The sequence below is a fragment of the Eptatretus burgeri genome, chromosome 12 (genome assembly GCF_056783735.1).
Source record: "Eptatretus burgeri isolate ZD-2024b chromosome 12, Ebu_testis_v1, whole genome shotgun sequence".
Lineage (NCBI taxonomy): Eukaryota > Metazoa > Chordata > Myxini > Myxiniformes > Myxinidae > Eptatretus > Eptatretus burgeri.
In genome coordinates this window covers 77,013,342-77,035,419 of record NC_140972.1, presented here as the reverse complement: position 1 = coordinate 77,035,419, position 22,078 = coordinate 77,013,342, and the positions used below count along the sequence as shown (strand labels likewise).

The following is a 22,078-nucleotide window of genomic DNA, read 5'->3' as shown; positions in this document are numbered from 1 at the left end:
GGTCCTAATCGTGGTCGTAGCAGCTCAACTTCCCACCTGAAAGCACACACAACAGAAACACATGAACATTGTAAGAGTATTGCTCAAAGTGACCTTATCTAGTAACAGGGAAGTTAGATGATCTTGATTGTCCTCATTCTGGGTCAGCGTCTCACCTAAAAGCACACAAAATTATGAACATCAATATTCCTTATTAAATTTAAAGTGACCTTATCTCATCACAGGTCAGTCTGATCACAAAATTAACTTCACCATTCGTTTTCTCGTGCCCTGAAACCCTGAGAAAGAGGTACTACATGATTATGTTTCTGGCTTGCATGAAAAGGACCCTGAGTATGACGCTGATTGTCACCGGAAATCTGAAGGAGCCACCGGAAGTTGCTCATAGCCACTTCCGGTCGCTTCGAGAGTGTCATAAATGGAGTCTGTATGATCCCAACTACTGAAACGACCCAAAGATCGTGAAAATTGAATCGTTATTACTGAAGATAGGCGAGGGGTCAGTCTGGGGGGGGGGGGGTGTCCCGGGACGAAAAAGGGGCCCCACAGGGGGGTCGAGGGGTTGGAAAATTTGAACTCCATCATTGTCCAGTAGCAGGACTTCAAATCAACCCAATACAGCAAAAAAAATCAATTTTATTACAAAAATCCTACAGAAGTTGTTTCAGTGACTCTTCATACCACACTGTTTTCCATTGCAGTGAAGTGTTTTGAATTGAAAGCGGTCGGGATCTTTTTTTCTTCATGCACGTGACGGGGTTTTTGGCGTTTTTATTTTTATTTTTTGCTTATGCAAAGCTGTCGCTTGCCTATACACCACCCAAATAAAGGTATGCTTGGAACAATTGCCTGTGTAGTCTGCTAGTGTGTATAAACATGAGACGTGTGGGAGAAACATGTTCATATGCCTCAGTTACATGTCCGGGTGAACAACATTCTATGATGATGTTCAGAAATGCACTGGGCCACCAGGCAGCTTTGTCTGTCCTCGAAGCAGAAATATGGCGACATGGTTATGGCCTTGTGATAAGTCTGACTTTGACATTGTAAGAACACTAACAAGAGATTCTCCTGTTGGAACTCATTTGAATATGTAGAGTACATGGAATTCTTTGTGGAGAATTAGGACCAAGTATTACCTGACGTGATTCATGTAGCTCTGAAGATTAGAATGGACTAGGAAGATACTCTTGGCAGTAGCTCTGCACACAGCTGAATACATTAGGAACGTATCAAAAGTGTGATGTTCCTCCCTGTACTGCCTGGAGGCATATCATGCCTTGAGGAAAACAGCAGTGATTTCAGAGAATTGTGAGGAGCAGCTAAAAATGAGGGTGTTGAAGTATTACCCAATGTGTTGGTGTATGTTGACCACAAAACATGGAAATTGTTCTTGAACTATTCCAGAGCTGGTTGCAGGGGTGGAAGGGATGGAACACATGAAATAATCAAGGAGTTTGTCACAGCACTGGTTGTTGTGTCATGATCTGTTCTGTGTCGTAGCTCTTCCATGAGCCTAAACCGGGGGTCAGCAACCTGTGGCTCTTTAAGGACTTGAATGTGGCTCCCAAGCCTGATCGATAAAATCCCCTTTTTCTCGTAATGAATTCATTTTCATCAAGATCTTTGTGAGCATTGTGAAAAGATAAAATAATACTTGAGAACTTTGGCAGAGTGATAAACAGGAAAATCCATCCGACTTGCGGCGAGCAAGACATGCACGTTGTGCTCCCTGCACAGCCTGCTCTCCATTACGCGGTTATTTTCGCCATTTTGTTGGCAATAATGTTGCTTCAACCTGTTTCAGAGCCTGTTTACCATTCGAACCCCCCCTTCTAAAAGGCTAGCGACGCCCTGATCCTCACTGGGCATGTAAGTGAAAATCCCGTAATGAACGACTTGTATCTAAATAACAAACAAGATATCGTTTTGATAACTCCCTTCTTCAAAGGCGGGTGCTCGTGCCGTGCATCTGACGTCGCCACGTTTGCTGTCTGCCATTTTGGAGTACCAACAAACAAAACAAAACTACACGTGCACTGCATCATTGTATTTACATTTGTTAAATCAGAGTTTAAGTGGTGAATTTTTACTCATTTCATTGTGGCAATTGTGCCGATAAGGATTGGTTGTCATATCATATGACTTGGAGGCTTGACTGGTGAGTTATGAGGGATTCGGAATGAGATTGTCACGTCCAAGAGTGTGTGTGTGTGTGTGTGTGTGTGTGTGTGTGTGTGTGTGTGTGTGTTGTGTGTTTGTTGTGTGACTTTCATTGATGAACTGTATTGATGAGTACTGATACTATATTAGCACTTTGAGTCTTTTAATTATTTTCAGGAAACAAGTTTGCAACATTCATCAGTGGTACTGTGAAGGTCAACTGAAATGGCTTCAAAGAAGAGGTAAATCGAAGAACAAAACAGAGAATTTCAAAATGAACGGACTGAATCGTTCGCGTTGATATCAAGTTTGGCTGGGCTCCCTTTGTCTCATTTGCCATGAGAAATTCGCCAACAAAAAATCCAATCTCGAGAAGCATTTTCTTTAAAAAAACACACAACGCTTGGTGATGCCAAAGGAGCTGAAGCATAAAGCAGACAAAAGTAAAAACACATTCACTAAAATGGATGAAATCACTGAGACGCACAACTACCGCTAGTTATGTAGCAATTCAAAAGATTGTGAAACGAGGAAAGCCATCACAGATGGTGAATATATAAAAGAGTGCTTCATTAAAGTATCAGAGCAGCTGTACAGTGATTTCAAAAAACGAAATTGCTCAAAAAAATTAGAGACTTGCCATTGTCTGCAAAGACTGTGAAGGACAGAACAGTAAAATTGGCAACAGACATTACCAGTCAGCAGATTAAGGACATTAATTAATCTCCGGGCTTCTCTTTCGTTTGTGACGAGTCGTGTGATGTTGATGACATTGCGCAGGTTGCTCTTCTCGGCAGGTATGTGAATTCCGAAGGACCCCAAGAGGAGCTGATTGAATTGCTGCCCCTCAAAGGCCAAACAAGAGGAGAAGATATTTTGTCAATTATTGTTGACTGCCTAAAGACAAAAGAGATAAGCACTGGCCATATCAACTCAGTCGAAAAGGCACAGATCTACCCTGGCACTTCAACACAGATGGATTGAAATGCATGATCTTAACAAATAAATCCAAATTGTGTTTGAAGTTTGGAATTCTTCACCAGAAACCTACAGTCACATGAAGAGATATGCATTTGGCATTCTGTCAATCTTCGGACCGACTTACCTGTGCGAGCAAATGTTTTCAAGTATGAATTTCATAAAAAGCACACTGAGAAACCAACAAGCCAGTAGGCGACATGGGTGGTCGCTGCATAATTGCACACGAGTCATACAGTTTTTGATGGATCGGGCTGAAATTTTTTGACAGAGGATGATTATAGTGCGCATAAAGGCTTGGAAGCGGATTTTTTTTTTTTTTTGATTTTCGAAAAAAATTTTGGGGGGATTTTTCAAAAATTTCAAAGTCCCGTTGCGAGGCAATGGTGGTGTCCATGGCAACGGTGTTCAAAAGCATACAACTAGATCCTGGTATGAACCTACCTGTCAAGTTTCATCAAAATCGGTTGACTCCTCTGGCCTCCAGAGCTGTCCATTGCATACAAACATACAGACAGACAGACGGAAAAACTGAGAATAAGAGTAGTCTTGCAACCACCCAATTGAACGAGGTGAGTTTAAAGTCCTGCTTGAAAATGAAAATGACAGCATACTGTCCAAACATTGAACTACTCTCCAAAGAAACTCTACAGGAGAAATCGCATGAAACTAGAAGGATACTCGGTAGAGCACATACATCCGCCACACAATGTCTGATCCAGTAGAACATATCGGGCCCAACAAATTTTCAAATTATCATGCTGTATATCAATTTTGTCCCCATCTTTCAATGATGACTAATCACTTTAACAATTGAAAAACTCTGTTATCTGGATATGGATTTGGATCTTCACCAAAACTGAATAAATTCGTCCTTGTCACATAACCAACCTGTCTACCAAGTTTCTGCGGAATCCGTCCATAACTTTTTGAGATATCGTGCTGCATTTCATTTTGGCCCCATCTCTCAATGGTGAAGAATCGGTTAGAAAATACTAGTAATCTGATCCAGATCTGGATCTTCACCAAAATCTAATCGGTTTGTCATTGTCACACACCTAACCTGGTCACCAACATTCATCCGAATCCATCCATAACTTTTTGAAATATCCTGTACACAAACAAACATACACACGGGGGTGAAAACATAACATCCTTCCACCTTCAGTGGCAGAGGTAAATATGGGTAAGCTGACTCGATGTACTGATTAAAATTTAATGGCCCCTTTCATTGATATCAACTCAATAAACATGTATTGCATTACAAATCAATGTATGTGTCTCTCTCTCTTTGTCCTGTTTTTCAGTTATTGAAATAGGGTTTACGTGCGTTGCGGCTCTTTAGATATCGTGTTTTTGACCAAATTTGAAAAAATGGCTCTGTTATTTGGGGTGCCAACCATTGGCCTAGACCATGTATATAAAAAAAAACTATTGGAGGTGAAGAACAAATCCTGAGTATTTGAAGAGTATACATGCAATAATGTCAAATGTTGCAATCCCACTGAGTGCTGAGTGAATTTCTATGATCATGCATGTTAGTTTTAAGAAACTAAGCACAGTACTGTATTACTTTGAAAAGTTATAATCGTCATCATCGCGCCACTCCAGCATTTGTCCGTTTGAGGCAGAGCATTGTTCCACAACAGTTAAGAAGCCAAAAAACTCGCGTTCATGATTGGTTGAGTTATCATGCTTTGTGCTATTTCATGACCAAATAATCGGGGTCAAAGCTTGTCCCGAAGCTTGGATATGTCGATACGTTAGATGCTTTGTCTTGGGAGCAATATTATAACAATATATGTTGTAAGCAACTCAGACCTGTGAGAATTACCGGATACAGCACGGTCCGGAAGCGGGATGAACCTTCCAACCATTTTCTATCCAGATTTTGGTGAATTCGCTTGTGTCTACTGAAAGTATTTGCACCCTGGACGATTCGAAGGTCTGGAAAACTTTGGATGCCTACAAGCAGTTTTAGTCTGGGTGGATCAGCTTTGTGGCCAAATTATCTTTTATGTTTACGAAAAGTATTTACACCCTCAAAATTTGGCATTGCACCACTGCATATACAAGTACAGTATATACGAACACGTAATTTTCCTCATGCTTCAAAAAATACACGAAACGCTTCCCCCAACTCCTCGAAAACCCCAATTTATCAACCCCCCTCCAAAACTCCATGTCTTAACACTCTTCCTCCCAACCCTATGGTGTCAATCACCTCCCCACCCCAAGCCTTCAAATCCCCCCCCTCCAACCCCTCAACAATTTCCAAACTCCTCTCTTCAGAAAGTCCACTCACCCCCTCCCCAATCCTCAAACTCCCCCTCTGAACTCTCATCTTTGCTCTCCCCTTCCAGGACCCTAAGGCATCAATCCTCTCTCCATTTCAAGCCTTTAAATCCCCACCTCACCACAACTCCTTAATCCCCTTTCCCCAACCACTAAAAGTCCTCGATCTCTCCCCACCCATCCCCCCCAAAGCCTCAACCGTTCGTGGGAGTTATGTTCTTGAAAAACCCCCCATTGGGCAACAACGCGATGTGCAAAGTTAAGACCGTATGAGAAAAATGGTGTTGGGGGGAACCAAGTCTTAAAATTCATCGATTTATTTTTTGCCTAAACTAGTGAATATGAAAACCACTTAAAATTGTACGTACTTTTGATGATTATGATGATGATTGTCATTGGAGGTTGAGATGACATCAATGTCCCAAGCTTAGGGTCGTCAGGGTCATCAGACTTTGTGAAGGAGGTGATCTTTGTCTGCTTTGTCTTATTCTGCTTGTCCTCTATGACAGCATCCTTCTCACAATTTTTTTTTTGTTCTTCAAGCACCTCTCCATGAAAATGAGCGAAAACTTCTCGATGTCCCTCATTCTGTTTTGTCCCAAGTGTTCTCTTTGATGCTCCCTAAGTGTTTACCTTATTTCTCCTTCCTCACTTCAAAACAAACAAATATTTTCGTATGGGAGAAAAAGAAGAAGAAAAAAAAGCACATTCATTCTGCCTCTTATTTCCTTCCTTGGTTCATTCCTAATTTCTTCCTTTCTCATTACCTCCCAATTTAACCAACACTCCTCACAATTGAAATTTCCTTATTACTTTAAAAGCTTTTCCTAACATTTTATAATGTTTAATTTGCTTTATTTCACGAAAACCCAAATCTTCTTTTTCATAACAATTTACTGTCACAAACACCCCACAATGTAATTAAAAGACGAGCAAAAACTAAATCGTGTGATAACAGTCCATGTGGCATGATACCGAAAGAGCAACCGAGCCTGTGATTGAGGATTACGTGGAGCTGTGATGTGAGACAGAGATGCGGGGTTGTGTATTCCTCCGTAGCACACCCTGACAGAGCGAGGAATGCATGCCGCGATCGGCACATTTTGCCACGATAATTCAACCGCGATCAAGTGAAACTGCGATGCAGAAACTCGTGTTCGCGATGGGTCTGCTGTATGTATACACATTTTAAAAAAGTAAATAATGATGGATGTTGATGGGCAGGGTCGAAAGGTCAAATTCCAAAAATGCAATTGCGAGCACATTTTATACATTTTTCAATGAAACTTTGTTTTTGCAATCAACATTGGGGGTGGGGGGACGGATAAAATACGTGAGGATTCTTTGAATTTGACCCGTGGTTCATGCCCCAGGAGTTCAGGACTCTGGGTCACAGTGGTCAATAATTCAGATTGTCACCTGTCCATAGAGGCCAGTTTTGTGAAAACAATTTTAACTTTGAATTTATCGGGTCGTTCCTGGTGAAACTTGTTGCCATCTTTCAACTTTGTTTTATGTGAGAAATGTGGGGATTTGTGATGGCACGTCATCAACTTTGCTTGTCTGCATAGTGATAAAATGTTAGTTTGTATCCAATAATGATGATATAAAAGCCATCATTAAATCTCTGATGAGGTATAGCATACAGTATCCTGCAAAAGTATTCACCCCCCCCGCACCCCCCCCAATTTTTCACTTTTTAAAACCCTCTGAGCTTATTTCATGATGCTTTCAAATCAAACTTGATATATGTATTGTCTTCACAAACTACTCCAAAGTGTTGAAGCTTTCAAATGCAGATAAAATGTGAATAAGTTTGACAGGGAAAATCAGATGATTATCAGTTGCATAAGTGTTCATCCCCTTTGCCTACTTAACCCTAAATCACTTCAGGTGAAAATGATTTGTTTGAAAGGTTACAAAATAAGTGTAATGGGGTTCACCTGTTTAAACAGTGGTTTCACTTAAAATTGATCTCCCCCACTTATCCAAGGAGTTTTTAAGTGCAAATCACTTGGTCACCCAACAAGCAAACATGACCAAGGAGCTTTCCAAAGAAGTCGGCCATAAAGTGGTGGAGAAGCATCGTTCAGGAGAGGTTTTTAAGAAGATTTCAAAGTCACTCATCCCTTTGAGTATGGTGAAATCCATCATGTAGAAGTAGAAGACTTATTATACCACCCAGACACTACCCAGATCAGGTTTCCCATCCAAACTCAGCAGCTAAGAAAGCAGGAAACTGGTTTGGGATGTCACTGTAAATCTAACAATGGCTTTGAAAGATCTGCAAAGCGCGATGTGTGAGATGGGTGTCGGTGTTCATCAATTAACGATAACCTGTTCCCTTAACAAAGCTGGCCTCTAAGGACAGGTGGAAAGAAAGAAGCCATTACTGAAAAAGACTCATCAATAAACTCATGGAATTTGAGTAAAAGCATCTTGATTATGCAGGAATGTGGAGAAATGTTTTCTGGTCAGACGAGACAAAAATTGAACTTTTTGGTCTGAATTTCAAAGCGTTATGTCTTGCGCAAGCACATCACCCAGTCAGTACCGTCCCTACTGTCAAGCATGGTGGTGGCAACATCATGCAATGGGGGCTGCTTTTCATCAGAAAGAGCTGGAAAGATTGTCAGGTTAGAAGGGACAATGGATGGTGCAAAGCACAGGAGAATCCTTGATGAAAATTTGAGTCAGCCATGAATCTGAAATTGGGTAGGAGATTCACATTTCATCAGGACGATGATATGAAGCACAAAACTAAAGCCACAGTGGAGTGGCTGAATAAGAAGAAAATAAATGTTCTTGAGTGGCCCAGTCAAAGTCCTGACTTGAACCCAAATTAACATTTGTAGTGAGACTTGAAGATTTCAGTCCAACAATCCCCATCAAACTTGGCAGAACTAGAGCAATTTTCACTATCTCATTGTGCAAAGCGGGTAGAGACTTACCCAAGACTCATAACAGTCATTGCTGCAAAAGGTGCTTCCACAAAGTATTGACCGAAGGGGCTGAATACTTTTTCAACCAGTGAATTTTGATTCATACATGTTTTTTGCAGGTATTCATGACGTCTAACGTCCTTCAACTATAACTGTTTAGTTTGATCTCTTCAGTTATAAATAAAATAATTATTTTGGAAAAATTGTTTCTGCATCATTCGTAATTCATATAAATATGGCATTATTGATTGGGGGTGAATACTTTTGCAGACGTATGTAATGTGTTTGCAATTTTTCTCTGCTAAATATGATGAACAAGCCGGTAGGCGACATGGCTGCTCGCTCGAGATGGAAAGCTGGCCGACGCGACGAGCCGATATTCATGTACATGCTATCGGTCAATTTAGCACAATAAATATTATTGCAGCCCTCTTAGTTTGCGCCCAGAAACCCGCCTTGTGAAATTTCAGGCATGTTTCCAAAGAGACTCCAACAAATGGCAGCCCTGGTAATTCCATTTATGTATTCGCTAAAGATTTTATTTTTTTATATGATGCTGTAAGACATTCTCCTTGGGCACAAAAAAAACGGGTCCCGCGGAGGTCCAGTTTCGGAGGTATTGATTTTTTGTACAGTCCACAATAAGTGTACGATAAAGTATTTTAGCTGTTGCTAAGCAACAGAGGTGTGCATAGCAACCATTCATTTTTGTATACATGCCAGCCACATTGCACACATTTCACCCAACTTTCATTAAAATCAGACTTTCTCTTAGAGATATTCACAATTAACCATTTCTGAAATGTTCAACATGTACTCACCCAAAACCTATCTCCTCCTACAGATATTTTTTGTTAGGACTGCAAATTGGCATGAAGGGAGCGAGATAGATTGCGCACAGAACTCTAAGCTTCGATTTTTCGATTTATTTATTTATTTATTTATTCGATTTTTTTGACCACTTTAAAGGGCCGTTGCTAGGGCCCAGGGTCCCATATTCGAAAGCACACGATTCCCAGAAATATTGGCCCTACCTACCAAATTTCATTGGAATCGGTTGAGTGGTTTAGCCCCGAGGCTTGACCAAAGTTTCGTGGACAGACAGCTGAAAATGTCCAGAATAAGGGTGCTCTAAGAGCAGCCAATAAAAGGGAAATTGTGTCAATGGGAACCTTTTTATATACCTTTGCATGGTGTATCATTCCACATAAGTTTTGTTGACTGGGGAATAGATTGTGTATTTGTAACGGGTATGCAGGTTAAACTGTAAATAGGCAAACAGACTTGTAAGTTTGAAATCGGCAAATGGTTGTTTTAAAATGACATCACAAATTGCCTCTGGTGTGCATTGCACATTACTTAACCTTGCAGTGTCTGAATGCAACAAAGTTGGTTTCATTTGCCTTATAGTGGGGCGCCAGTGTTTTACCGTTGGTTTCAAATGTTGATTTTTGGCCACTGGTTGGACTGTGTTCTTGAAGGATTTAACTTACCAAAAAATGATGTCGCCATTTTTTTGGGGTGATTTCTTTATACTTTTCTCTCAATTTCAAATTACGGCCCAAATCGTGCTAAATGATTTCATTATATTACCCCAAAATACATTCTGTATGCAAAGCAAACACCCAATATATTGCTAAAAGTAATATAATAATTAAGAAAAAACACTCCTTTCAACAACTCAAACTTTTTTTTGGTTTTTGACTTCTAAATTTTAAATACAGTGATAATCTCACAGCTCAAACATGTTTTATTTAGTTCTTTCGGTCCACCATCTGGCTGGCTCTGGTCAGCTAATGTAGGATAGAACTTCAATTTTCATTTAGTGTTTGTGTTCATAGTTAGATGGAAGGATCTCCTCCTTCTTCTTCATCTTCTTCAATTCCTAAGAGCGCCTGGTTGACATTACTGCACACCTCCTCATTGGCTCCACACAAACATTTCAGAGCAGTTGAGGCCCTGCGACCGACAGGAACAGTGTGATGTGCAACTGGTCTTCTTGCACCCACATTTGATGAGGTGAATAACTGTGGCTGGAGCTGGAGGATCCCTTGTTGGTACTGGTACTAGCCTATCCCCCTCTTCCTTCCACCCATAGGTTGTTGCTGGTGGTAGCTGAGGGTGAGGAATGTTATCCTGACGCCACACCATGGCCTGGTAATGTGCCCAGGCAATGGCTTCATGTAAGGCTCCTCGTGTCGGAGGTAGCTTTTGAGCCTCCAATTGTTTCTTGGTGAAAAGCTTCCATCTGATCACCAACATCCACCACAGTGCTACCAGGCTCATAGAGCTGGCAAACAAATGTCTCAATGGCTCGTTCAGTGTCACCTTCCAGCTTCTCGGAGATCCCTAAGGCAGCAAATGCAGATACCACCTCCATGGAGCATCTGCTAAGTGCTTGCCAACAGGTCAGCTTCCCCTTGCCTGCAAATCGACCTGTTACGTCAGCTCCAGAGAAGGCATGAAATCCTGGTAAGGCTTCAACCTTTGCATCACCAAGTGCATTCACGATTGGTCCCAGTGAGATAACTCGCTTCTTGTTCCCCACACCAGTGACAAAGTATGTGTTCCTGCAGAACTGATGGTAACGGTGGATTGCAAGGACAAAAACGTCAGTGTCAGGTGACTGAATGTGGAGTTCTGTTGCTCCTCTTCAAACAGCATCCAGACTGTGCAGAATAAGTCTCGTGTCAGCTTCTTCTTGGGAGCTGCAGAGATGTTGAACATCCATGGAGTTTGAGAGGACCTCTTGCCGCGAAGTTACTATGAAGACCTTGGACTTACCCTCAAAGTGGTGGAGAGCTTTCTTTGCAAGATAAACTGTCAGTTCATCTTTGGTTGCGGTACTGGATAGAAACTGCTTTGCTGACACCTTGCCAATTTGTGTATTGTCTGTGACAAGGTAAGCAGTTGCTGGCTTACGACCCTGGCGTCTCTCCCTTGTGGCCTCTTTCAGTGAAGTGGGAAGATCATAACGGTCAAAGACTAGATGGAGCTCATCATATTCTTTGCACTTGCTGTCCAGTGTAGCTATGAAGTGGTCAGCCCATTGAGCACATGTCTTGACCCAAGGTGGCTTACCCATTGCCTGGACAATTGCCATTCCATCAATTACAGTTGCCTTCCTTGGTGTCAGTTGCCTTCCTTACAGAATTACCATGGGTGCTTGTTATGGCAGCTCGGAGTACAGAAGCACTCGAACAGTTGTCTAATGTCACTTTCAGTCGTCTTTGCCATAGCATCCTCCATAGCCGCATCATGGACAGCTGTTGTGAACACAAGGTCTGACTCATTCCGCCGTTTCGATTTCATGAAATGGACATCATCGATATGAGAGGTGATCTTTTCCTTGATATCTCGTGTCGATGGCTTCATGTGTACACCATTGGATTCAAGCATATTAGAGTAGGCCGACTTGAGGTCTGTCATAGTGACAACTTCTCCAGCCTGGAGCAGAGTGCGAACTAGGCTGACAAACTCAATGTCTGAGACTACTTTGCCAACATTAGCTTCTTGCTGTGTATACGCTTTGTCTTCACTGCTGCTGGTTGCACCACGCTGGACATTGTGAACCCAGCATGAGAGGTGGTACTTTTACATCAATGGCACGAGCATCGTCCTTCATGATGGCGGCACTTAGCTGCACCTTCCAAGTTTGATCCTTGCTTTCATCAACAGCCTTTTGCAGTTGTTTCCCTGCACTGAATGTACACACCTCATGAACTGGCCCCTTCCTGTCTTCTTGGCAGAAGAAACACTGCTTTGCATTGAAATGAGATGTTGCTGAACGTGTGAAGTGAAGAGTCTCACTTTCAGCAGAGTCTGATACACTAGTGGCTACAGAAGAAGGCCGTCCACGCCTCTGCTGTAGATGCTGACTCTCTCCTTCTTGGCAGGCCTTCTGGTATCATTCCTTGGCACGCTCGAGGTGACCACTGTGACAAGTAGATCCATAACATTTTCTGTCCCACTTTGCTTTCATATCTTTTAGATTGGAGGCAGTGTACCCATGCAATCACCCACTGATCTGTGCATAATCAGCATCTCCATACTGTCCTCTTTCGTGCACAAACTGGAGGAACTTTGAGTAGGCTTCCTCTGATGGTTCAGACACTAGGACACCAGTGCCAGGCTCCTGACACTGAATACACAGTTTGAAATCAGTTTCTGGTCTTGGTTTCTTACTGGTACTGGGCTCCATCTTGTGTGACTGCTCCTAATGGCTCATGCACTTCAATCTGCAACACATGAAATTTAGGGTGAATGTACAGTCATTTGCAAAAGTTTAGGACCACCCTCAGAAAATGTCAGCCCGTTGAACCTCTGTCAGAGACGTTTTTTTGCCCATTTTTCTGCAGGACCAAAATCACGAAAAAAATCAATTCACACCAGACACCTGCCAATGGTTCTAGAAGCAAGTACAAGCACGTGCCTGAATGTTCTAGGTGGGTGATGCAACATCTATGAGTGGATGATGCAATACCTGTCCAGGGTTGCCAAATTGACATTTTCTCAGGGTGGTCCTAAACTTTTGCAAATGATTGCAGATGTGTATTTCTTATTTCTAAGGCCTTGACTATCATGCAAAAGTTGGCTGAAGAGGAGAAAGTGAGATCTCAGTTTTATATGCTGGTTTGGATGGGTCGTGGCTGCGAAGTTCAACAAGAAGTTAGTTGTATGATCATAAACAGGATAAACAGACATTCTGAAATGAAGACACTGTTACTTCAGATTGAATATTTGCAATAAACACTTTAGAAAACACAATGCAACATTCTGGCACTCCAGACTCTGAAACAAAGCGTGATTAATACAGTACGTTGGGTCAAGGTCAAAAATGACCTTTCAGCTTTGACGTTGTGTCAAGGTTACTGAAGGTCCACAGAAAAAATGGCGACAACATTTTTCCACTTCCTGGCAATGCGAAGAACGCATTCATAATAGTTGCAAAAATTAACATGCAAAACCAACGGGAATCCCAATCTGTTACGTTGCCCCCCCCCCCCCCACTATTACTTCAGTCTCAAAGAACCCTTTTTATCTCTGCTACTGAAGGTGAAGGAGGTCATTTTCACCCCTTTCTGTCTTTGTTTGTGTGCAGGATATCTCAAAAAGTTGCAGTCAGGTTGGGTGTGTGACAAGGACAAACTGATTAGATTTTGGTGAAGATCCAAGTATGAGAATTTAAGTGATTCTTCACCATTGAGAGATCGGGCTAAACCGATGTATAGCACGATATCTTAAAAAGTTGTGAATGGATTTGGATGAAACTTGGTCGACATGTTGAGTGTGGCAAGGACGAATTGATTCAATTTTTGTGAAGATCCGAATCCAGATCCGAGAATTATTTAATTTCTAAAGTGATTCTTCACCATTGAGAGATGGGGCCAAAAACTATGTGTGTGTATGTATGTATGTAAATGTGTATATATATGTATATATATATATATATATATATATATATATATATATATATATATATATATATATATATGTATATATTTCAAAAAATGTATCGGGACCGATATGTTCTCGTGGATCAGGCATTGCGTGGCGGAGGTATGCGCTCTACCGAGTGCCCTTCTAGTTGTATAATATGATAACCTTGTCTATGTAGCCTGGTGTTGGCTTAGTGGTTAGGGTGTTGGCTTGGGATCCTAGGGTCCTGAGTTTAAGCCCTGTTTCCCACTGAATTAACACCAGGGGGTTGACTCAGCCTGTCATCCTTCCGAGGTCGGCGAAATGAGCACCGGTATTCTGGTAATTGGGGTACTGCATCAGCGGCATAGCTACGCCCCTAACCAATGATGCAACCAGTAACCAAAAAGGCAGCACATGATGGGAATCTTGTCTGTATGCACTTGTGTTCACACTTGAATAATTGCAAAGAAATACTATCATTGAATATCATTTTGTAGGTTTCGTTGATGAAAAATAAACCATCAATTTCGAAGTCGCGTGTTGAGATATTTTTACTCTTTTCAAGCTTTGGGCCACACAAGACATTTAAGTGGGCTGTCAACCATTTGTTACATTTAAAACTATGAAAATTGGGGGTGATTTGAAAATGTAATTAAAGTATTGTTATGTTTGTGGGATCGATTGAGGAATTGCATAGTGAAGATAGGATTGGAAAGTGTAGCATGGACCGTGGGTGATGAGGAGGAGACATCTCGCTGTAATTTAAGTAGGGAAAACTGTTAGCTTAAAATTGTTCGCCACAGAGGATGGATTGTCCCACCTCGACTACAATCTGTCCATGCCCTCAATGAATTTGACACTCAGACGTATATTACTGGTCTGTATATTGATCCTTGGGAAACGGTTAGGCACTGTAAATGTATCCGTCCTTTAATTGACTTAACCAGTGCAGGAAAATGGCCATTTTTATTTTATTTTATTTTATTTTATTCCCACAGTCCTTTTAATCGATGTAACCAGAATTGTCCACGACCACACCACCGCGTGCACAAAAATTTGCTCATCGTATATTGATCTGTAAAAATTGTATGCTGAAAGATTGTCGTGAAATTTTATATTTTGTGGGTTTTAAAAATATATATTTACTTTTTAATTTTTTTTCACTCCAACAACAAAAAGCAGCTGTTCTTTGAACCCAACTCGCTTCCTGGTGTTGGTATCCTTGTCATGCATGCCAGGTCTGAACTGTCATGAGTTTGTTTGTTTGTTTTTTCTTTTTCTTCTTCCTTTCCCTTAAATGACAGGTATGAAAGGATTATGACTTTTCACATCATATTAAAACGTAAAATGGATATAAATGGGTGATTCGTTTTTAAAAAGACTAAATGAGGTGCTTAAAAAAAAAAAGAAAGTTTGACTTCCCACCTGAAGAGAAGTTTGTGACCAAGGTTTGACAGGGTATTTAGATTGTCATCTGTATTATTATTATTATTATTATTATTATTATTATTATTATTATTTTTAATTTCTTCAAGTATTTCTAAAAACTTTCCACAATAATAAAACCTTCTTTTATTTTTATTTTTTTTTGTTATTTATTTGTGAAAAATGTTGTGCAAAAATATTGAATCGGACCTTCATCCGCAGCTTGATGGATTGCTGGTGCCTCTGCCTCACCTCTTGCTCACCTTGACACTGGAAACCAAGGCCTTCAAGATCATTGGAATCTCCTGTGACGAAGTTGAGTCTTTGGGCTGATCACTTTCGCATCGCATCGCATCGCAGACAGGTCTGGTCTGTCTGCCTTCTACCACCTTCTTCCTGATCTTGTATCTTCTGCTCTTCCCATGCTTTACCCCCCTCTCCCCCAAACCAGGTATCTGTAGGGCACCATGTGGTCCACCATCAAATCCCATTCTGAACTCCCTAAATCCAGGATCTCTGCCCCTCCACACTCGTTTGTTCCTCTATTAATTTTATTTTTTCCCCCCACATGTGGAACAAACTTTCACATTCTCTTTAATCTCATTCTTCCCTCCAGGTCTTGAAAGACAGCTGTTCACCACCATCTCAGATCATCCCTCATCCAAAACCATGATCTTTTCTACCTCTGGTAAATCCACTTGCCCCCAACCCCACTTCCTTATAAATTTATCGTTTTTCTTTCCTGAGTTTGCTTCTGTATCCATCTTGTCCACGCTGTGTGGCCTTCACTACCCCTCATTCCTTCTCGCATCCCTTATTTGTCCATGTCTCTATTTTGTGCCATGGCCCTGCTGTTGGCATTTCCCCATTCTCTTTATGCTCTTCCTTTTTTTCTGTTGTATCCTGATCTGTTCTGTGTTCCAGCTCTTCCATGATCCTTGACTTTGTATCCAAAAAAAGAAGAATCTTGCTTGAAATGAAAAGGAATTATGCATTTATACTTAAATGGAGAGTAAGCAGGTGTGCTACCCAGGGGGCCAAATTGGTTTAACAGACATGGCGTGCTGGAAAAGGTTGGCTGCCAAAAATCATATCGATGTATATCTAGGAATAATATGTATATGGACAACTTTGGCAACCAGCTATTGGAAATCTGTAGAAAGCCTCTAAACAACATGACCCTAAATGCGAATGCGGTGCCTTTTGCGGAGATCGGCCATTACGGTTTATCTGTCCCACAAATGGAAAAGTTAGTTCTAGCAACCCAAATATACTGTAACAAAGTAATTATGACAGCCTGTACCAACTGCAATTCCCTTGCAAGCCATAATATTGGGACAGTCATGAATTACTGTTTGGCAAAAAAACCATATATTTGTTTAAAAATTTTTTTTCACCTTTTACAGCACACGGTGTCTTAAACCCATTTGGCCCCCTGGATGTTTGTATTTGCTTATATGTATGCATGTATGTGTTTGTTGTGAAAGCTAACTATGTCAATTTGTGTTGCTGGTATCTGACGGAAGAGAATTAGCCATACAGGAAAACGGGTGCAGGAGGGAGCGGTGTCTCGAACGGCCGAAGAGAAGACACGCTCAGACTACACACAGTGTGTCGTATGTCAAGAACCTGCAATCAAACAACTGTTTAATATTCAGCTGACAACAGCTCCAAAACTTCTTGTAGCCATGACCTGTTGACAGGACGAGACCGACAGAAGGTTGCACCATGATGCAACCAAGGACACCTGGGTGGCAGAGAAGTCACTCGAGTGGCATGCCAAATGCAGAAACTTGCATGTCAATGAAAAGAGGCATCCAGGAGCAAGTTGCATGACTGTGGCCCAGCCAGAGCACAGTACCTCAACCAAAACGTCCATTATTCCAAGCAGGCACCGCACAGCAGCATTTGATGACAAGAGTACATGTATCTTATGTAACAAAAGGTGGTGAGTGAAAGGAAAGGCACCAACAGCCAGGATGTCAACAGAAAGCAGGCGATCGCCAAGAAGACATTTTGCTGAGACTGATTGGGTAAGGACATGACATACCATATCATGTATTGCACACGAGGGTGGTTCACAATATAATGGTATAAGTAAAAGTTTTCCAAATTTTGCCAGTACAGATCGCGTTTTGCCTTGTTCCTATTGACATTTTGAACATCTGTACCAAAAATTGAGCCAATAGGACACCAGTAAAGGGTGGCACACTTTTTCACAATTTTTATTGCTCAACCAAAGATCACGTGATGTCTACACATCCAAAAGAGCATGACATCCGGTCTTCTCTTTGGCGCCTTCGAAATTCTTTGTCTTCTTCGGGGATCTTCAGGTCGAATATGTTTGCTGCAGCAATGTCGAAGAGGTCCTGAAGATCCCCGAGCCAAGTTTCACGACGTAAAAGAGCTCCATCCGTCTCTCTGTTTTTCTCTTTTATTAGTTTCTTGTACTCCGCATTCAGCTTCTTGATCTTTTTTCGAAGATTGGCATCCGTCATTGTCGGTAAACTGGCTCTCTCCCATATCTTCTTTACTTCATCCATTGTTGCTGTTGTGGCCTTTGATAATGCCTTCCCCTCTTCAATATGATGGAGGAGGTGGAGTAGCACTTGCTCCTTTGAGGGAAGGCGAGCTCCTAAAATGGAAGGTAGAGGGGGCTTCTCGAGCAAGTTACATTTCTTTCTTGATGCCATTATTCCTGAAAATAGAAAAAAACGTCAACATTGTGAAAAAGTGTGCCACCCCTAAATGTGCAGCAATTGACTCCATTTTTGGTACAGATGCTTACAATGCTAATTGGAACAAGACAAAAAGCGATCTGGCAAAATTTTGTGAAAATAAATTTTGTGAAACACCCTATTACACACCATGCATAAATGCATTCAACGCAACACAAGTTCCCACTGGTAGATCTGCACCGAAGAATCTGTATGATGTGGCTTTGATTCATCTGGTGGAGCAGCTGGAGATTTCCCTGTTCCAGGAGAAATGTGACTTCCTGATCAAATCCTTGTGGGATAAGTACCAGGTGGTTCTCCGGGAGCTGGGAGTAAAGACTGTAGACACCAGCAGGTCAATATCACTGAAATGTAAACTGCAGCAGAAATTTGGGGAGTGCATCTCTATCATCAACCAAACCGGTGGATCTGCCTTCATCTGTGCATCTTCCATATCCCTCGGTGATTCCCTTGACAAGTTGAGGCATCTGGTAGCAGAGCCAAATCGATGAAACACAGTAGATTATACTGTGGGCAGCAAATACTGAGACGATATCAAGATGTGCAGGAAGGAGATGATGAGCAGTCAATAGAAGTTTAATTTGCTGCTGCTGATAAAATGATTCCTGATTCCCTCTTCAGCTTCACAGCCATGCTGCTCTGTGACAAACCAAGAGTACCAACCCAAGGAGAGCCTCTGAGCTCAGGACGAGTGTTGGTTGATCAGCGGTTCTGGAAAAAGTGCTTGTAGTGTCCCAACAGCTCCTACAACATGTGGCTGGGGTGCCTCCACTACGGGGGATTTCCACAACCGACCACGTGTACAATCGGACACGAAGCAAGTCCCTGATAACACTCAACAGACTCGGCCAATGGATCAGCTATGATTGTCTGCAACAACAGCTGGAATTCTCAGCTTCCAGTGTGAGACATGGTGCCAGGAGGAAGAACAACTTGCTCCAACCATAGGTTCGACCTGATTGTACTGAGGTTTTTAAAAGTTTTAAAATCTCTATCAGCACTTGAAGCTGAGGTGGCATCAAGTAAGAAACGAAGAGTGTACTGATTTCAGAGGGTCCAGTCACACACGTCGCTGCTTTGGAGTCCACTCAACAAGAGGCCAAATACCAGTGTCGTACTGCATTCTGTGTACAGTGTCCGGAACGAGGAGGTGGACTGTGTGATTATCCACGCAAATGACAGATATTGTTGTTGGCATGTACTATGCTGCTGAAAGATTTGCCTGAACTGTGGGTTTGAACTGCATGAGAGAGAGCTATCTACCAATCCATGAGATTGATGCTGCACTGGGACCTGCAAACAGCCAAGGACTGCCCTTCATTCAGTCTGACTGGACGAGACATCACCAGCTACCCCTACTTTACTGTGAAGGTGTGGCTAAACAGAAGCAAGACGACCAACATCTTGGCATTGGAAGACTTTGCAGACAAAGATCAAGGTCCTGCTCAGATCACAGCAGATGTAATCATCCAGGCAAAGGAGCTTGTGGTTGCTGTCTATACCAACAAGGGTGATAACTTTGAGGGTTCAGACCATAGAAAGCTCTGAGTTCCCAAGTTCCTAAACAAGGTAACTCTGCTGAAGCTGCTACCACCCACAGAGAACGCATTCTAACACTATCTCAAAGTGTGGCTTTGGCAACTGCAATCGACGAGTGCTCGCATTTGCAAGCCGAGTGTCCAACTATGGGTGGGCGGTGGATGATGGAAAGCAGGTACCATTGCAATCCACACACCCGACCTGGCCACGACAGATGATGCAGACGATCTTCTCTGGCTGCACCAAGGGCTGCAAAACAAACTGCTCATGTGGAAAGAAGAACATTGTCTGTTATATAGGCTGCCGCTGTCAGGGATTGAAAAAGAAGTGCAGCCATGCCCACGACATTGCCACCTTTGACAGCAGTAGTGAATGAGAAAATGATAACCAACAGCACCACAGAAATGCGTCTTGTGATGTTACATTCACAAACAAAACTATTAAATTCAGGATTGAGCATGCATTTTGAACAATTCTTTAATGTTTTAGCCCAAAATATGCTTTGATATTAACATTTAAGTGGTTCATGGAGTGATAATTTTTTTGATAAATTTGGTCTGTTAGAATTAAATTAACAAAAAAGAAAAGTTTGTTTATTTTTATTTATTTATTCCCCCCCCTCCCCACCCCCTTCATCCATTGCTCAAGGAACATGGATAAATCATCATGGCTGATCGCCACAAAAGGCGCCATATTCGCTTGTCGGGCCATGCTTTTTCGAAAAATCCTACAGATTTCCAGTAGCTTGCTGGCAAGGTTGTCCATATACATTTTGTTCCTCGATGAAAATCAATATGATTTTTGGCAGCCAACCTTTTTTCAGCTTGCCCTGTCTTTTTCCAAAAAAAATCTGGTTTGGCCCCCTGGGTATTCTGTGTTGATACTGTTTTGATTATCAATTCTCTTGTGTATCCTTTCATTTCATCAGTTCATTATTTTGCATTTGGATTATAATTTGGCACCTGAGTTGGGCCCTTTTTATCAACAACCCGTGTGTTTCACAACCTTCAGAAAAAGAGTAATCTTCCTGCTCTCCGTGTTTCACACTTTGGAAGGTCCCATCACATTTTCTGAAAGTTGGATGGTTTTTATGTAGCAGTTTAGTGAGCATTCGTGCTTTTCTCTTGAGGTGTTTGTCCACTGATTAAATGCTTAATGGTTGTATTGTCTGACAGTCTTGATGGCATTGCACCATGTGAAGATGGTTTGCCAAGGTATTTTGACCAGCACGTTGTTTCTGCTGCAGTGTGCAAACATCTATTACGGCTGTTGTGGCAAGCAGTATATCGTGCAAAGTTATTGCGGTCCAAAGATCACGTGAAGACCTTGCTTGAAAGGGTAGTGCTTCTGCAGAGGATGGCTTTCTCATTGACTGGATTTGAAATTTATCACGTGGCTTCACAAAACTAATCTGTCTGGACCTGTGACGACACCCCCCCCCCACCTCCCTTCCTTCCCTCCTACATTGCAAGTTGCTGAGGTATTGGTGTAACCGTTTGGTTAGCCTGTACAGTCTGCCACATTTCAAAACAAGAAAAAGAGCAATCAGAGATTGCAAAACCTTGCCAGGACTTCTTTTGAGTGGTGTCTTTTTATAGGTTTTAGTGTAAATCCAATATGGCTGCCAAACCATGTGACCACTGACATGTGTGAACCTTTTGTTCCTCATGGACAGGTGGTCATGCATGTAAAGTTTCGCCTCAATCTGTTCAGCCACTTCAGAGAAAAATTTTGAAGTTTTTCTTTTTTATTATTATTATTTTTTTAACAATATGGCTGCTGAATCACATGTCATTAATTTTTTTTTCTGTGCACCTTTTTTTTAATCCCGAGATGACCCTCAAAAATTTTCACACTGATTGGATGGGGCATTATACATATGCAATTGTGATGTCATAACGAGGGCACCTATGATGTCATAAATCACTCATTCCCCATGAGGAGTACTTGCTATGTCCCAAGTTTCAATTTTTTTTTACTTTTGTGTGGTTTCAGAGATAGAGGTCCAAAGTTTTTCTGTTTTCCAATATGGCTGCCACACCACGTGACCAATGGTGAAATGGTGAAAATTTTGTCATACCAATGGTGAAAATTTTGTCTCGATCCAACAAGCGGGTGCAGAGAAAACCACAAGTTCTGTGCAGACAAAAACAAACAAACGGACGCAAATGCAAAACCCTCTCCGAATCCTTCGGCGAGGGTAATGACAGAGTGGGCACTGTCCAATTAACACAAAAACTCGATTTGTACCATGATCACGTGGCTGTTCAAGCTTGCTTAGCTCTTTCTTCGCACTTGCTTTGCCATTTTGCTTGACATTGTACCAAATGGGGTGGAGGACTTTTACAGATCTGTAGCACTTCTGTATGAAGCATTGGGTAATGCAGAAGCCGGAATTCTCCATAGTGTTTCCTATTGGCACCAGGGCTTAAAATGTGCAAAGAGGACCAATTTTGGTGGATTTTTTTTAAACTCAAAGGGCACTTTTGAGCAGAAGCTATTGTCAAAGTGATCGTGCAAGAGCAGGGCCAGGAGTTGACAAGAATGCTGTTCCAACCTCTATCAGCACTTGTGCAC

At 41.8% G+C, this 22,078-nt stretch overlaps 1 protein-coding gene and 1 pseudogene across 8 annotated transcripts in view; one reads left to right on the top strand and one right to left on the bottom strand.

The window, feature by feature from the left end:
• The window catches only part of LOC147015942 (uncharacterized), a 63,425-nt gene that overhangs the window by 14,349 nt on the left and 26,998 nt on the right, over nucleotides 1-22,078 (top strand). For 4 of the 8 annotated variants that reach the window (XR_015049946.1, XR_015049947.1, XR_015049945.1 and 1 more), the window contains exons 2-3: nucleotides 15,447-15,588; nucleotides 15,841-15,912. Coding sequence is in view for 2 of the 8 variants with exons in the window: in XM_085848613.1 (XP_085704739.1) it covers nucleotides 20,154-20,292 (139 nt within the window). In the remaining 6 variants the exon portion in view is untranslated. Of the gene's footprint in view, nucleotides 1-15,446; nucleotides 15,589-15,840; nucleotides 15,913-20,149; nucleotides 20,293-20,489; nucleotides 20,557-20,676; nucleotides 20,716-22,078 lie in introns of all 8 variants that reach the window. The other 4 variants (XR_015049944.1, XR_015049943.1, XM_085848613.1 and 1 more) reach the window with 2 other exon arrangements.
• LOC147015943 (uncharacterized) lies at nucleotides 11,259-12,662 on the bottom strand (annotated as a pseudogene).